At 39.8% G+C, this 16,283-nt stretch overlaps 1 protein-coding gene across 2 annotated transcripts in view; it reads left to right on the top strand.

The window, feature by feature from the left end:
* Positions 1 to 16,283, top strand: part of EFCAB2 (EF-hand calcium binding domain 2) — a 108,370-nt gene that overhangs the window by 84,040 nt on the left and 8,047 nt on the right. For both annotated transcript variants that reach the window (XM_053607807.1, XM_053607806.1), the window contains exons 4-6: positions 8,789 to 8,868; positions 9,416 to 9,458; positions 9,553 to 9,619. In XM_053607807.1, the coding sequence (XP_053463782.1) occupies positions 8,789 to 8,868; positions 9,416 to 9,458; positions 9,553 to 9,619 (190 nt within the window). The remainder of the gene's footprint in view (positions 1 to 8,788; positions 8,869 to 9,415; positions 9,459 to 9,552; positions 9,620 to 16,283) is intronic.

Below are 16,283 nucleotides of genomic sequence, written 5' to 3'. Positions count from 1 at the left end.
TCATTCTAAGCTTATCATGACCTGCTTCTGGCTTTCAGGATTAGATCGAAGCAGAAAACTACCCAGGAATGAAATGAAGTTCCTCATCAAATCCAAGGAGTAGGGGCATGGTGAGTGAGCAAAAACTTAACCAGTACCTGGTAAAGAGAGGTGAGCGATGGATAAGAACTGGGCCAGGCTTGTCCTTAGATAAAAAGATGATTCCATGGCAGGGAGATCCCGGTAATGATAGCCCTCAACATCCTTGTCTCTTTAGGCAACCAACTTCAATATGGTATGGTTGACATCGGCATCTGGTGCACAGCTGTCATTCTGGGATCACTATGATATTCCTGGGAATCTCTGTTTTCCCTCTGCTAAGTTGGATTTCTCTATATCCCAAGTTTCTCTCTTTCTAGTTCCTATAGCATTTTGGCACATTCTTAGATGGCTTCTTGAAAAAAGAGTGACTTGGAGGTAAAATTTTTGAGATTGTGTGTGTTTGAAAGTCTATTTGTTTGCTGGGGCATAGAATTCTGCATTCAGTGTATTTTTTTATATTCAATGTGTTTTGGTTTTTTTAAAGGTCTTCAGAAAGAGTTTTAAAGGCATTCACACCTGTAATCTTAGCTCTCTGGGAGGCAGAGGCAGGTAGATTTCCTGAGCTTAGGAGGTCAAGACCAGACTGAGCAAGAGTGAGACCCCATCTCTAAAAATAGCTGGGTGATGTGGCAGGTCCCTGTAGTCCCAGCTACTTGGGAGGGTGAGGCAAGAGGATTGCTTGAGCCCAAGAGTTTAAGGTTGCTGTGGGCTGTGACGCCACGGCACTCTACTGTCTCTTTTCTCTCCAGTGTTTATAATTTCACAATGGTTTCCCTTGTGTGTGTATCTATATCTAATGTGTTAGGTATCTGGTGGGAGTTTGCAGCCTTGGTGACTTATATATTTTTTTTCCAGGAAATTTTCTTACAATTATTTTGTTGATGACTTCTAACTACTGCTCATTTTCTTTGTTCTCTCTTTTGGAATTCCTATTATCATTGTGTGTTTCCAGACTCATCTTTTAATGTCTTTATTTTTCACGCTCCTGTTTTCCATCTCTATCTTTTTGTTCTCTCTGGTAGATTTCTTGAACTTTGTCTTCTGATGTTTTTATCAGGTTTTCCATTTCTGTTGTGCTTTTAATGTCCAGTAGCTTATTTTTTGCTCTCTTGTTTTTGTTTTTGAGACAGAGTCTTACTCTGTTGCCCCAGGCTTGAGTACAGTGGTGTTGTAGCTCATAGCAACCTCAAACTCCTGGGCTCAAGTGACCCTTCTTGCCTCAGCCTCCTGAGTATCTGGGACTACAGGCACCTCCACAATGCTTGGCTAGTTTTTCTGTTTTTAGCAGAGATGGGGTCTCTCTCTTGCTCAGGTGGGTCTTGAACTCCTGAGTTCAAGCTGTCCACCTGCCTCAGCCTTCTAGACTCTTGGGATTACAGGCATAAGCCACCATGCTGGCCGAAGCAAAGTTTTCAATACATGTATATTTAGTATTTGAGATCATATTCAATCCCTACTCATTTAGCTAAATGAAGAAACCTGCAAATAAATGTTCAATAGAATTTTACATATCTTTATATAATGATTAATGATTTAATGTTAAATTTATAGCCTTCATGATGTCAAAGTGTAATTGATACTCTCTAGTAACCAGTAAAAACAATGTAATGATGCTACTGAATCATTTTCTACACTTTTTCTTTTCTTTTTTTTTTTTTTAAGCATCCCTGGGGGTAAAATGGACCTCACACTTTTTGATCTTGAATGAGAAGTGCCATACCATACCAGACATACCACAAGCTTCAAAGGTCTCAAATCACTCTTTCTCATTATTTTTAACTGGTTCAATATCCTCAGAATTTTTTTTCTTTGAAACTTCCAAAATGGCTTTTTACTTAGTAGAGCAAGATCCATGTAATCTACTTTCCTGTGAAGTGGGATCACCTTTATCACATCATTGTGGTTCTAGGGGTTCCCTGAGATTTCACATTATTCAGAATTTGTATTAAACTTCTTGGAAAATGAGAAAAGGTGGGAGTAATTATTTTCTTATTTTGAAGTAGTTGATGATATGAAATATTTTATCTGTTATTGTTCCTACACATCCTGGCATTGGGGAAGGCAGGAGAATGAACAGAGCTGCTCTAATTTTGTCTATTTTAGATGATGGAGTTAAAGAATTATAGACTTGGTAGTACTTGGAGATTACCTAGTGATAGTTACCAACCATTATTTTTGAGTGGAAATCGGCAAATATGTTGTAAAAAGAATAATGAATATACTAAAAATAATGCTTATTTGTAATTGGAAAAAAAAATAGTACAGTAAATGGTGCTAAACCAGTGATTAGCAGGAAGAAAACAGGATCCAGGGAAATCTGTAAAAGTGGATTTTTCCTCTATTAAGTAAATAAAATTTATTTTTATATAGAACATGGGCTGGGTGCGGTGGTTCAAGCCTGCAATCCTAGCACTCTGGGAGGCTGAGGCGGGTGGATTGCTTGAGGTCAGGAATTCAGAGCAGCCTGAACAAGGGCGAGACCCCACCTCTACTAAAAGTAGAAAAAACTAGCCAGGCATGGTGGTGTAGGCTTCAAAAAAACCAACCAAACAAAAAAAAAACCCAAAACACAAATAACGATTACAGTAGACTAACACAATTTTTTTATTTCAAAATTTTTACTGTAAAAATAATACTCATATTACAAAAATTTTAAATAAATAGGCTGGGTGTGGTAGCTCACACCTGTTGTAATCCTAGCACTCTAGTAGGCTGAGGTGGGCGATAGCTTGAACTCAGGAGTTTGAGGCCAGACTGAGAAAGAACAAGACCCTATCTCTTTAAAAAATAGAAAAAATTGCTAGGTGTGGTGGCAGGCACTTGTAGTCCCAGCTACTCAGTAGGCTGAGGCAGGAGGATCACTTGAGCCCAGGATTTTGTGGTTGTGGAGAGGTGTGATCACCTTGATACCTACCGTGACAGCTAACATACATTTGAAAAAATGCTCATTGTCCCTGATGATCAGAGAAATGCAAATCAAAACCACCGTGAGAAATCACTTAATCCCAGTGAGAATGGCCCACATCACAAAGTCCCAAAGCTGCATATGCTGGTGTGAATTTGGAGAGAAGGGAACACTTTTACACCGTTGGTGGGACTATAAACTAACATAACCTCTTTGGAGGAAAGCAAGGATAATCCTCAAAGAACTCAGATTAGACCTCCCATTTGATCTTGCAATCTCTTTGCTAGGCATCTACCCAGAAGAAAAAAAATCATTTTACCATAAGGATATTTACATGAGACTATTTACTGCAGCTCAATTTACAATTGCCAAAATGTGGAAACAACCTAAATTCCCATCAATCCAGGAATGGATTAACAAGCTGTGGTGTATGTATACCATGGAATACTATTCAGCCACTAAAAAGATGGAGACTTTAGGGCGGTGCCTGTAGCTCAAAGGAGTTGGGCACCAGCCCCATATACTGGAGGTGGCGGGTTCAAGCCTGGCCCCTGGCCAAAAATTGCAAAAAAAAAGATGGAGAGTGTACATCCTTTTTTTTTTTGTAGAGACAGAGTTTCACTTTATCACCCACAGTAGACTCCTGAGCTCAAGCAATCCACCTGCCTTGGCCTCCCAGAGGATAGGATTATAGGTGTGAGCCACCACGCCTGGCCCTATCTTACAGTTTTTATATTTTTTAGTACTCATTGTGTATATCTTTTTTGGTGACCTGGAACTGGTTGAAATGTAGATGCTTAATAAAGCTTCTTAACTACCGATATCATCTTGTTTTTTGTGAAGCATGAAATAGTTCAGTTTATTGACTGATTATTATGTCACTGGGGAGAAATGAATTTTCACTGTGTGTTTTATTGGGTCTATTCCCTGAGCTCAGCATTAAAATAAATAATGCTGTAATGAGAAAAGAGATGGCCTGGTGATTTCTCTATAGGAATGGAGCAAAGAAGTCTGGGCTGTGACCTCATCAAAACACCTGACTAACTCTGACGACCTCAAATCTGCACTTAACCTCCCTGTGCCTGTATTACCCCACATTCAAAATAGATTAAGGAAATTGACTTCAACCAGAGAAGAGTGAGAAACAGTATTTGCTGCACGCTTTAAGGCTTAGATCAATGTTGTTATTTTTTAAAAATCTTACAGCATGTATGGATTTATTGAGACGTCTCTGCTGGGGAAGAGGATGCAGAGATTGTGAATGCTTGAAGGCACTGTGGGAGACTCGGTTATGTGGGGCCCCTTTGTGTGGCAATGAAGGCAGTATATTTTCTTCAGGTCCCCTGCTCCACTATAATTCTTTGGAGGAAGAGCAGCCAGGCGTACCAGGGCCTTGGTCATCCAAGCAAACATCTGCTGGCACACTATTAAGATGAATTCACTGGAAATGGTGCTTTGAGTGGGCTGCACATGGGGAATCTTCCCACAAAGAGGTTTTATTCCCTTAACCATTTATACATGCTGCCCAGGTTACTTCCAAATTATTACCTCCTTTTCAGTACATTGTCCCTCCTCTTAGAAGAAATGGAGTAGATTTAATTTACTTTTCCCTTGTTCGTGTTTGCAGGCAGGATGTATTTGTTTTGTTTTTGTCTATTGAAGAGGAGGGGTGTAGAGTATGGAGGGTGTCTGTTATTTCCCATCTGTTTTCAGTCCAAAGAGGCAAGCAAGGAAACAGCAGAGGAGGAGGCATTACTGCTCAGCCACATGGCCTGTCCTCGAGACGTGGGGTGAGGTGACAAGGGGCCAGGGACAAGGTATTCCATGTGCTTAGCAATTTAATGCATTATTTTGTTTAATTGCCACATTTCACATGGCATTTTACAAAGAGGCAGCAAGGCCAGACTTCTGTGTAAACAGTCAGGTTTATATGGTGAGCCTGAAATTTGAGCCCTAGAGATTGATGCTTTAGGACAGTGGTTCTCAACCTTCCTAATGCTGCAATGTTTTTTCATTTTTAAAAAGGGGTCACAACCCACAGGTTGAGAACCACTGCTTTAGGAAGAAATGTCATTACATGTCATAGAAGTGTGTGCACTACTGGTAGAAATATCATTTTGGTCATAGATTTGCACCGCTCACAAAGCATGTACTATCTCCGTGTCACATCCCGTGTAACCTACATGTGCAGCCTGTAAGGTAGATACTAGAAATGAGGTTCACCTGTCATTCTCCTTGTGTGGCTGCCTGTGTCCAAATATGTCAGTCATAATTGATTTAGGGGCCACCCTAATGACCTCATTTTAATTTGATTATTTCTGTAAATACCCTGTCTCCATATAAGATCACAATCTGAGGTGTTGGGATTGGGACTTCAACATCTAAATTTTGGGGGACACAATACAACCCATAATGTGCTCATGTGTGTGCTCTCTCTTTCTACACACAAAAAAGGAGTATGGTTCAATATTTGATATTAAATCCTAAAGGCATTTAAATTTATGGACTTAAATAATCATATTAAGTCACCATTGCATCACATTTTTAGTGTTCTTGTCTTTTCTTACAAAGTTACCTATCTTGTCCTGTACCAGAAATAATAGAACCATCCCCTATCCTTGAGCTCTTCCCACCTGTTTCCAGATTACTAGAAGTGCTAGTCTACCCTATTCTTCTAATTTCTTTTCTATTTCTCTCTCTTTTTAAGAGGTAAAGTCTCATGCCACTGCCCAGGCCAGAGAGCAATGGCCTGATGGTATCTCACTGCAGCCTTTAACTCCTAGGCTCAAACAGTCCTCTTGCCTCAGCCTCCAGAGTAACTGGGACCATAGGCACATACCACCATGCTCGGCTAATTTTTTTATTTATTGTAGAGAATGTTGCCAGACTAGTTTCAAACTCTTCAACCTCCCAAAGAGCTGGGATTACAGGCATGAGCTACCACACCTGGCTTATTTCTCTTTTATGACAGATGATATACTACATTTTAAAAAAGGATTTAGGGCCAGCTATGGTGGTTCAGGCCTAATCCTAGCACTCTGGGAGGCCAAGATGGGAGAATCACTTGAGCCTAGGAGTTTGAGGTTACAGTTATGATAGTGCCACTGTACTCTAGCTGAGTACAGAGTGAGACCCTCTCTCAAAAACAAAAGCAAATACAGCCCCCACTGAGTTTTAGAAAAACTTATGAAATCTAAATAAAGTTTGGTGAATAATAATGTGTTAATATGGATTCATTATTTGTAATAAGTGTGCCATCATAATGTAAGAATTAATAATGGAGGAATTATATTACAAATTATGTTACAAAGCAATAATAATCAAAACAGTGTGGTACTAGCATAGAAACAGACTCCCACCAAAAGTGTGTAAGTGTGTAACAGACATAGATTATTGGAACAGAATAGAAAGTCCAGAAATTAACCTATGCCTGTGTGGTCAACTTATCTGCAATAAGAGTACAGTAATACGTAATGTGGAAAGAATAGTCTCTGTAATAAATGGTGTTTGGAAAACTGATATCCATACAGAGAATAATGGAATTGAATTTTTATCTCACACTATATACAAAAGTCAACTCAAAATGGATTAAAGATTACCAGTAATCAGTAGTGGTAGTCCACAAATCAGTAACCTTCATATACACCAACAATAGTCAAGCTGAGAATTAAATCAAAGATACAATACTCTACACAAAGAAAATGAAATAACTTGGATTATACCTAACAAGAGATGTGAAGGATGTCTATGGAGAGAACTATAAAACCATTGCTTATGTTTTTATATGAATGAACAGATTAAATATGGCCTCTAGAGGACAGTGTTGGGTCATAGAAGGACTTGCATAATTTCTCCCCAGGTTAAAGATGGACTTAACCATTTTTCTTACATTTTAACTATAGGCCACTGTTTATTCATTATACTGCTTTTAAAAAATGCCAAAGAAAATGCCTCTTCTGCTATTCTGATTAGTTGGATATGTTGTTTTAACTTATTTTCATGTAATTTTGGCTCCGCAAAGATCTACTAGGCAAGAATGATATGCAGTTTTCACCGCAGTGATCAATGAAGGTTTGTGAGTTGTGAGGGAACCCGGGGAAGTGATATGAGGCACATATGTGCCATTAGTGAATTCTTACATGATGGAGACAACATTATAGAGCTGTCTAGTTTTCCCCTGGACAACCTAAAAGCCGTTTTAGATTGATGAGGATGCTTATAAGATAAAGAGGGGTTTTGATCTTTGAAGTTTGAGACTGCTCTAGAGTGGTCTGTTATGGGTGGAGGAATGGGAGGTGACCACTGCTCATGCTTCTGGAGCAAATTTCTGCAAAATCAGAATAACAACTCAAGATTTTAATTTTAAAGTTATTAAATTATGACATCATAGGTAATCTCCTGATATTGACATTTTATTTGTGAGAGGCTCTGGGGTCAGGAGTTGCAGAGTGCTACTCAAGTGCATCAGAGCCATGTGAATGTCAATTTGCAAAATGTTCACCTTTGACCCAGAGGCTGCTGAAGAGAGTTGTTCATGTATGGACTCAGGAATTGCGGAGCACATCACTCTGTCATTAAGTGGATTAAATTTTATCTGCTGATAGTGTACTGAGGGCTCCACTCACCCTGCATGTGAATCTAGTATAAACATTAAAAACTAGTTGTCATTTGGATGACAGTGTTTTCTACTTACCAGCATCCTATAGGTTTTGTATTTTGTTGCTCAAAGAATAAATCTATTAAAAGCTCATGTGTTGAATTGGGATCTATGAGTCTTTTAATAGGCTATTTGAAAGGGAGCAGAGAATTTACAGCTTATAAACAGTCTGACTCGAATAAATATTATAGTGGTTTGAGCTACAGGAAGGTCCTCGAGATAGTGATTGGTCCCCTAACCAGGTCCCCCATTTAGCGTTCGTCATCTTGGGGAAAGGCAGTTATGCAAGTCAGAATCCTGGGAGCCATCCTTGCTACCACTCTCTCTCTTCCTTACCCATAATGGATGCAGCACCAGGTCTATCAGTTTTACTTCTTAATTATTCCTTGAAACCATCAACTTCTCTCTTCATGGCTGCCTCTGCACCCCAAGCCCTCATCCTATCTGCTTTTACTGTGGAAGAAGCTGCCTCACTCTCAACCACTGCAGTCTTTCAAAGCACATGTGGACGAGACCTTCAGTGATTTCCCATTGGCAAGATAACAACCAAAGTCACTTACTTTTTTTTTTTTTTTATTGTTGGGGATTCATTGAGGGTACAATAAGCCAGGTTACACTGATTGCATTTGTTAGGTAAAGTCCCTCTTGCAATTGTGTCTTGCCCCCAGAAGGTGTGGCACACACCAAGGCCCCACCCCTCTCCAAAGTCACTTTCTTGGTGATAAGGCCGTGCAAGGTCTGACCCCTGTCTCTCTCCAGGCTCACCTGGAAACATTCTCCTCCTCCTCCTCCTCTGTGCTCCAGCCTCACAGCCTCTGGTTTGTCACACTGAGTCTCAGTGCGTGTAATTTCCTCTCTGTGACACAGAGTCTCTTCCCTGCTGTCTTTATCTCATTACCTTCCGCTCATCCTTGATAAACCAGCTCGAGTATTATTTCTTCATGAATGGCATCCCTGATCTCCTGGTCTAAAAGAGTTTCCTTTCTTACATGCTCTTACAGATTGTTGCTCCGTCACTTCATTGTGCTTTCATAAATTTATAGTCCCTGCTCCCTATCATATCTCAGCATTTGGCATAGTGCTTGGAGAAAGTCGCTGCTGAATATATTTGTTGAATGAATAAATGGCTCTCTATGGACATTTAGGTGGAGGAGGAAGAACCCACTGGATACATAAGATTCGAAAAATTTCTTCCAGTGATGACGAGTGTACTGCTAGAAAGAAGGTAAATAAATAAATGCAGTTGCTAAGACAAAGAATTACGTTAATTTGAAAACACTGGGTTATTTCACTTTGTGCATCAGACTCAACTAATAAAATCTTAGGATACCTTCCTTCTAATACTTTATTATAATTCTGAACGGCCAGATGGTATGTGCTTAGAATTATCAAGCACATTGTTATTAATCCACGCAAAGCATGATTAAAGGGCAAATAGGTAAGCTACAAGAATTGTTAATTAACATCCTTTATTATCTTCTATATTGAATTATCCATGATAAATAAGAATCCTAATTATTAAGAATCCTAATTTTTATGCCCAGATGAGTTGATTTTCAATAAGCTTATAGACAGTATCAAACATGCCAGTGACTCTACACTGAACATCTCCTGCAGGGGGAGAGGGACTTTCAACTTTCATGTCCAGAAATTGAAAAGAAAACTTCAGTAAGGGAAGTATTATCCTCCCAGTATGTTAGCAGTGGTTATTTATTATGTAAAGACTCAGGTAAATATCTGTGACATTTACTCATTTTATTGCATAATTATAGATACCGACCAGTTCCAGAAGATGTCCTTCTTCGAGCTTTTGAGGTATGTAAGCGCCAGATTTTATTTTTTGTGGAGGGAGAGAGAGAAAACTTATTCCCAAACAAAAACACAGTATCTGTTTTTTCTTTTCCCTTAGGTTTTAGATTCAGCTAAACGCGGGTTTCTTACTAAGGAGGAACTGGTCAAGTACATGACAGAAGAAGGTAAGAGTGACTTATGTAAAGAAAGAATCATTTTGAATAATTATGGAAAAGTTATAGGGGATACTTTAAAATTATTCTGTTTCAAGGAGTTATTTACTCTTCCTTTTTTTTTTCTTTTTTGTTTGTTTTGTTTTTGGTCACCCAGGTAGATGTCGCTCTTCCTCTTATTTTGGTTTAGGGATGGTTTCTGGTTTCCAGAGGTTTAGGAGACAAAGGGTAGGGTAACGGGACACAGAATGTTGCCTCATGGGGTTTTGTAAAGTATAATGATGACTTCTGTAAATTGTAGTAATTCCATTCAGGGTATCTCCAGAATAAAAAAGATATGCCACCTGGAAAACATCAACTATCAATCACTACCAATTAATGCCTGTTACTAGATTGAAGATTGGAATTATATAAAAATTCTTTCCGGGCGCAGCGCGTGTGGCTCAAAGGAGTAGGGTGCCGGCCCCATTCAGGAGATGGTGGGTTCAAACCCAGCCCCAGCCAAAAACTGCAAAAAAATAAAAATAAAAATAATAATCTTTTGGATGGGTGAGGTGGCTCACCCTGGAATCTTAGCATTCTGGGAGACCAAGGCAGGTGGATTGCTTGAGCTCAGGAGTTTGAGACCAGCCTGAGCAAGAGTGAGACTCCAACTTTACTAAAAATAGAAAAAACTGGTGGGGTGAGACCAGATCTGGAGGTCCGAGGAACTGGAGCTTGTGCTCACGGCCCTCCACCTGCAGCCCTGGGGAGCTCCCTCTCAGGGATGCAGCCTGTGTCTCTGAAGGCTGGGTTACTGAGAGCAGCAGTCTAGCAAGGGGGAGGGGAGAGGAGGTAGAAGGGAGGAGGGAGGAGGGAGGGCAACTGGTGGGATGTCATCTGATGTAACAATGTGGGGTGTGCAGCATGACCCCCCAGGTGAAGGGCTAAACTACAACTTGAACTTTACTTTAGAAATGAAAACAATGTAACTTAAACATTTATACCCTCATATTAATTTGAAATAAAAGAAAATGAAAAAAAAAATAGATTTGCCAAATGGACAATAGTGATGTTCTGCTAACAGAGACACTATCTTGTTGAAAAATTACTTGGTCATAATACTTAGCAAGACAGAAACCACAGAACAGCATCAAAAACCGAAGATGGGGACCTGTACTTCAGGGAGGATGGAGCAGACATATTTTCCCATATTCCTCCTGCAAAGTTCAACTAAAAACTCCAGATACTGGATATCAAACAAACATAAGAAGACTCTGAAAGATGGAGAGAGGAAGGTAGACCAGCTAGGGACCTGGAGCCCTGGCCAGCTAGTCAGTTGCCTAAATTGTCCTTTATGACTCATTTATTCCAATTTGGCAATATCCAAAATGCAAGGCTTTAGGGAGATGCCCAACACCACTTCCAACGTGGAAGGATTTATGTTGAAAGATACTTATTTTCACATTACTTGTAGTGATTAAAAAAAAAAAAGGAAATAATTCTATTGTTCATAAACAGGGGAATTATTGAATAAAATAAAAGATATACATACTACAAAATATTATACAGTTATTAAAGGAATATTTTTAAAAAGAAAAAACTAGCCAGATGTTGTGGTGGATGCCTATAGGCCCAGCTACTAAGGAGGCTGAGGCAAGAGGATTGCTTGAGCCCAAGATTTTGAGGTTGCTGTGAGCTACAGTGCCACAGCACTCCACCCAGGGCAACAAGGTAAGACTCTGTCTCCAAAAAATAAAAAAGTAAAAATTCTTTCTAAGAAATATTATCTTTTAGGCCAGGTGCAGTGGCTCATGCCTATAATCTTATCACTCTGAGAGGCCAAGGTGGAAGGATTGCTTGAGGTCAGGAGTTGGAGACCAGCCTGAGCAAGACCCCATCTCTACTAAAAATAGAAAAACTAGCTGGGTATTATGGAGGGCACCTATAGTCTCAGCTACTCGAGAAGCTAAGGCAGGAGGATCCTTTGAACCCAGGAGTTTGAGGTTGCTGTGAACTAAGCTGATGGCACAGCACTCTAGCTTGGGCAACAGAGTGAGACCCTGTCCCCTCCCCCCCCAAAAAAAATCCCTTTTAAAGAGCTTTTCAGTTGAAGTTACAGATCAATTAGCAGCCTCAATCAAATATAAAGTCACACAAAAAATATGGAAATATGCCAACATATTTCCTTTAGCAATTCTCTCTGCTTAGACTGATGTGTAAATGTGTTTTCCGTGAAGGTCAATAGCCTGATGGTCAGTCTCTTGAGACTGCTGTCATAGTGGTCACCACTCCTCCTCCCACACTGGTTTACAAACTGAGTCCTGAGGGATTCCAAGTCACTGGACACTTGTTATAGAATCAAAAAGCAAGTAATTTGGACTAGGAGGAACTAAGACCGCATCTACACGCATAACTGGTTTGACCATTTTTACCTGATCCACCGTCAGGTGAGGATACGGGGTGAGAGTAGGAAGGACGCGACCATCAGAGCTGCTGTCAGAGAACTCTTAGGCCTTTGTAAAACTATCTGGGGATTAAGTTTGATGGAAGTGTTATGATTTTCAAAGCCTCATCCTCTTAATCCTAAGGATTAGTTTAACTTTAAAGGAAGTAACTCCTAGGTTATATTAGGCAACATTAATTTTGTCAAAACAGCCAAAGCGGTTCAATTTCACCGAGATGGTGTACCTGCTGTGTGTTTAGCATTTAGTAAGTGCAGTAAGGGATAATGACACCGGAATCTGCTCCTCCCTCAAGGGTGTTACAGTCTTATTAGGGAAATAAAACTAACCTACAAAACAATTCACAAGGCAATGGAAAAATAAATGTCAGAAGATCGATGCAAGCTGGACCAGCCTGGAAAGATTAAAGAAAAAATAGGTTTCTTAAGATAGTAGAATTTATATGGATGAGCTGTTGCGGTCAGGGGTAAAATCTTACCATTATAATATCCTCACACAGAGCAGATCTCAGCAAATGGCTTGCTGAGTTAGGTAATGAATGAATAGATGAATGGAGACGGGGTAAAGGAGCTGCTGAGAGGGAGACACACTCGGGGAGAGCAGTGTGAACAGAGACTGGGAGGTAGGAATGAGCATGGGATTCCAGAAGCCTGTGAGAAGGCAGGCCTAGCTGGCCCCGAGGGTAAGGCAGCAATCAGTCGGAAATTAATTTAGATAGGCTTACCAGGACAAAGAAGCTGGTAAAGCTTGTGGAAGCTTGGGCTCAGGACTTAGGAATTCATCTTGTGGGCACTGAGGAAGTATTTATTGTAGGATTCTGAGCAGCTGAGTTGCAAGGTGCAGGAGTGATTGTGGGAAAGTTATTCTGATGCTGGTAGGTTTGCTAGGTGAGTGAGAAAGAGGTTAGATGAGGGAGCCCTATAAGAAGGCTATTTTAGCATTTTGAAGGTACGTTAATAAGGGCAATAGGAATGAAGAGAACAGAAAGAAAGGACCGATACAGTGGGGGACTGTCTACATCAGAATGCTGGGGACAAAGATGGATGGCTTTGACTTAGATGACAGGTGTTACAGTAACACTACTGACTGAAATAGGAAATCAGACAGACTCAATGTATACAGACACAGTACAGTCATGTGGTTTACTTGGGAGGTGCTATGTGATAATTTCCAAAAAGGTATATTTACAGAATTAATAGTATTTAAAGATCAATTGTTGGGTATCTCAGTGGACCAAGCATAGAATAATTATTTTCAGATAAGAATATATGTGGTGTCAATCATTCAACAAATATTATTAAATATCTTCCATATTATATGAACTAGTGTGTTTGATGATAATCTATAAAATGCAAAGTACTACACAAATGTAAGGTATTATTTCATATAACAGACCCAACAGTTAAGTGTAATAGCAGTTCAACCATCTGGTAAACCAGTCTGGTAAAAATTGGTGCTTTGAGATTCTCAGAATTCTACATTTTTTTTTATTTCAGATTAATATGAGGGTACAAACAATTAGGTTACATTGTTTGCTTTTGTTATGTAAAGTCCAAGTTGTAGCTGAGCCCTTCACCCAGGAGGTGTGCCCTGTGCCTTACCTTGTGCCATTAGCCGAGAGCTTACTCATCCCCCACCCTCCTTCCTCCCTCCCCATTTGAGTTTAATTCATTTTTCCCTCATCTCTTCCTCACTCATCTAACAAACCTACCAGCATCAGAATAACCTTCCCACAATCACTCCTGCACCTCGTAACTCACCTGCTCAAAATCCTCACATTAGTATCGAGTACATTGGATACTTGGTTTTCCATTTTTGTGATACTTTACTAAGGGGAATGTTTTTCAATTCCATCTGGGTAAATACAAAAGATGTAAAGTCTCCATCTTTTTATGGCTGAATAGTGTTCCATAGTGTACATGTACCGCAGTTTATTAATCCATTCATGGGGTGATGGGCACTTGGGTAGGTTTAGCTGCAACAAACATTCTAATGCAAATTTCCTTATGATAAAATGATTTTTTTTTTTTTTACTTCTGGGTAAATACCTAGTGATGGGATTGTGGGATCAAATGGATCAAATTTTAGCTCTTTGAAGATTCTCTATACTTCTTTCCTATGGAAAGAGTCTGTATTACTTTGCAATCCCACCAACAGTGTATAAGTGTTCCCTTCTCTCTGCACCCACGTCGGCACCTGCAGCTTTGGGACTTTGTAATAGGGGCTGTTCCCACAGGTGATAGGTCAAGGTGGTTTGATTTGCATTTCTCTGATAAGCACTTTTTCATGTGTTTGTTGGCCACTTGTCTGTCTTAGATTCTCAGAATTCTACAAAGTGTTTCTATGTGTATCTATGCTTTATAACAATATGGATTAGCAGTTACTTGCACAATCTTTTCACAATATCCACAGAGCATCAAACGCATCAGTCAGTTTGAGAATATGCATTCTAAATGCCCAGGATGTCATATGGTAAACATAATAAATCATACTGAGTCAAGTTCCTACAAGATGGAAGTCCACATGTGTCCAGGGGTGTGTGTTGTATCAGACAGTATTTAGCAGCGGATCTTAAAATGTTTTTAAACAAACATTTACATGTTGCTACTTAAGTTCCAGGTATTGTTTGTTCTAAGTTCTATTCAAATAATAACACATTTAATCCTCACAGCCCTATGTGATGGGGAGTATTACTGTCATTCTGTTTATAGGCAGGTAAACTGAGGCAGAGAGTGGTTAGGTGACTTGCTCACAATCTTAAAACTAGTTAGAGACAGTTAGTATTTGAACCCAAGCAGACTGGCTTCCAAACCTGAGCTTTTAACCAATGAGGTATTTTTCCTGCCATCCTTAATCAAACCCACTTATCTTTTTCCTTGCCCAAAGAAGCAACGTGACTATAATTGCAGTAAGTAAGGCCTTGTGCCCTGGGTGTGGTAGTTCAGCCCATGAACCGTAAGCTGGACTGCTGGCTTTCAGCCCCTGGGTCCGTGACTCACTGGGGCAGGCTGCCACATTTCTTTATGTGCTGGTGTCATCAGCTATAAATGGGGATGATAGCAGTTCTTACCTCTTATTGTGTGCTTGGGAGATTAACTTAGTTAATATACGTGAAGCATTTAGGCCAGTTCCTGGCACACAGTAGTGCTCAATAAATATTAGTTATTCGTATTTTTTCAGGATTCACATAGAAGTTCATTTGGCAATAGATTTAGTATTTAACAATCAGGTATACAAAAGACTCAGAATCTGTCTTTTTGGCACTTTACGCATTCTTTCTTTTCCTTGGTTGTAAGCATGATTGCAAAAGAACTCTGCACATTCCCCTTCTTTGACAGTATTTTCTTCATTGTCATTAAGATCCCTGTTTGAATCATTTCTGTACGTATTAGTAACTGAATTCTAATTAATTAATTTTTTGAGACAGAGTCTTACTTTGTCACCCTCGGTAGAGTACCGTGATGTCACAGCTCACAGCAAGTTCAAACTCCTGGGCTCAAGTAGATCCCCTTGCCTCCGCCTCCTGAGTACAGGAGCCCACCACAACACCCAGCTAAATTCTAATTTAGAATGCATTGTTTGTAGTGGCAGGTAACTTAAGATAGGTTAAGTCTCAGGCCCTGAAAGTCACCTGCTTAAATAAGCCTCCTTCAGGATAAGATGATGTTTGGATGTTTTTGTATTTTTATCTAACATAGGGAAAAATTTCTAACTTAAGTAGTGTGCAGCCTTTTCAACCTTCTTCCTGAGTTTGCTTCTCATCTTAGTGAAACCAGTCTCCAACATGGCCCTCAGCTGTTACGTGAATCCAACGAAAGCCTATACATTTTCTTTTGGTTTTATTGGACACCATCATTGGGCCAAACTGTAACCAAGGGGAGTTTGGAAACAGTTGACGAGTGGTTGTCTCTCACTGGGTTCAGCTGGCATCACTAGGTTGGCCAGACCTGGTTAGGAAGTATTACACTTTCAGATATATAATCATTACAGTTACAGACATATGATCATTACAGTTTCAAGTCTCTGTTATCTGCTCTTTGGGAATTTTGTATAGCAGCAAGCATCTCTTCAAACTCTTACTAAACTTAAGGATTAGACTCCCTGTGAAACTGTAGCTTCGGTTTAATCCTTAGATAATTTTGATAGTTTTAACTTAAATAAATAAACATATTTGGGTCGCTCCGCCGCGCCGCGCTCCAGCCGCCGCCTCCTCCTCCTCCTCCTCAGTAACG

This window comes from Nycticebus coucang, chromosome 10 (genome assembly GCF_027406575.1).
Source record: "Nycticebus coucang isolate mNycCou1 chromosome 10, mNycCou1.pri, whole genome shotgun sequence".
Lineage (NCBI taxonomy): Eukaryota > Metazoa > Chordata > Mammalia > Primates > Lorisidae > Nycticebus > Nycticebus coucang.
The sequence above is the reverse complement of the archived record's forward strand: the minus strand, read 5'-3'. Positions and strand labels throughout refer to the sequence as shown.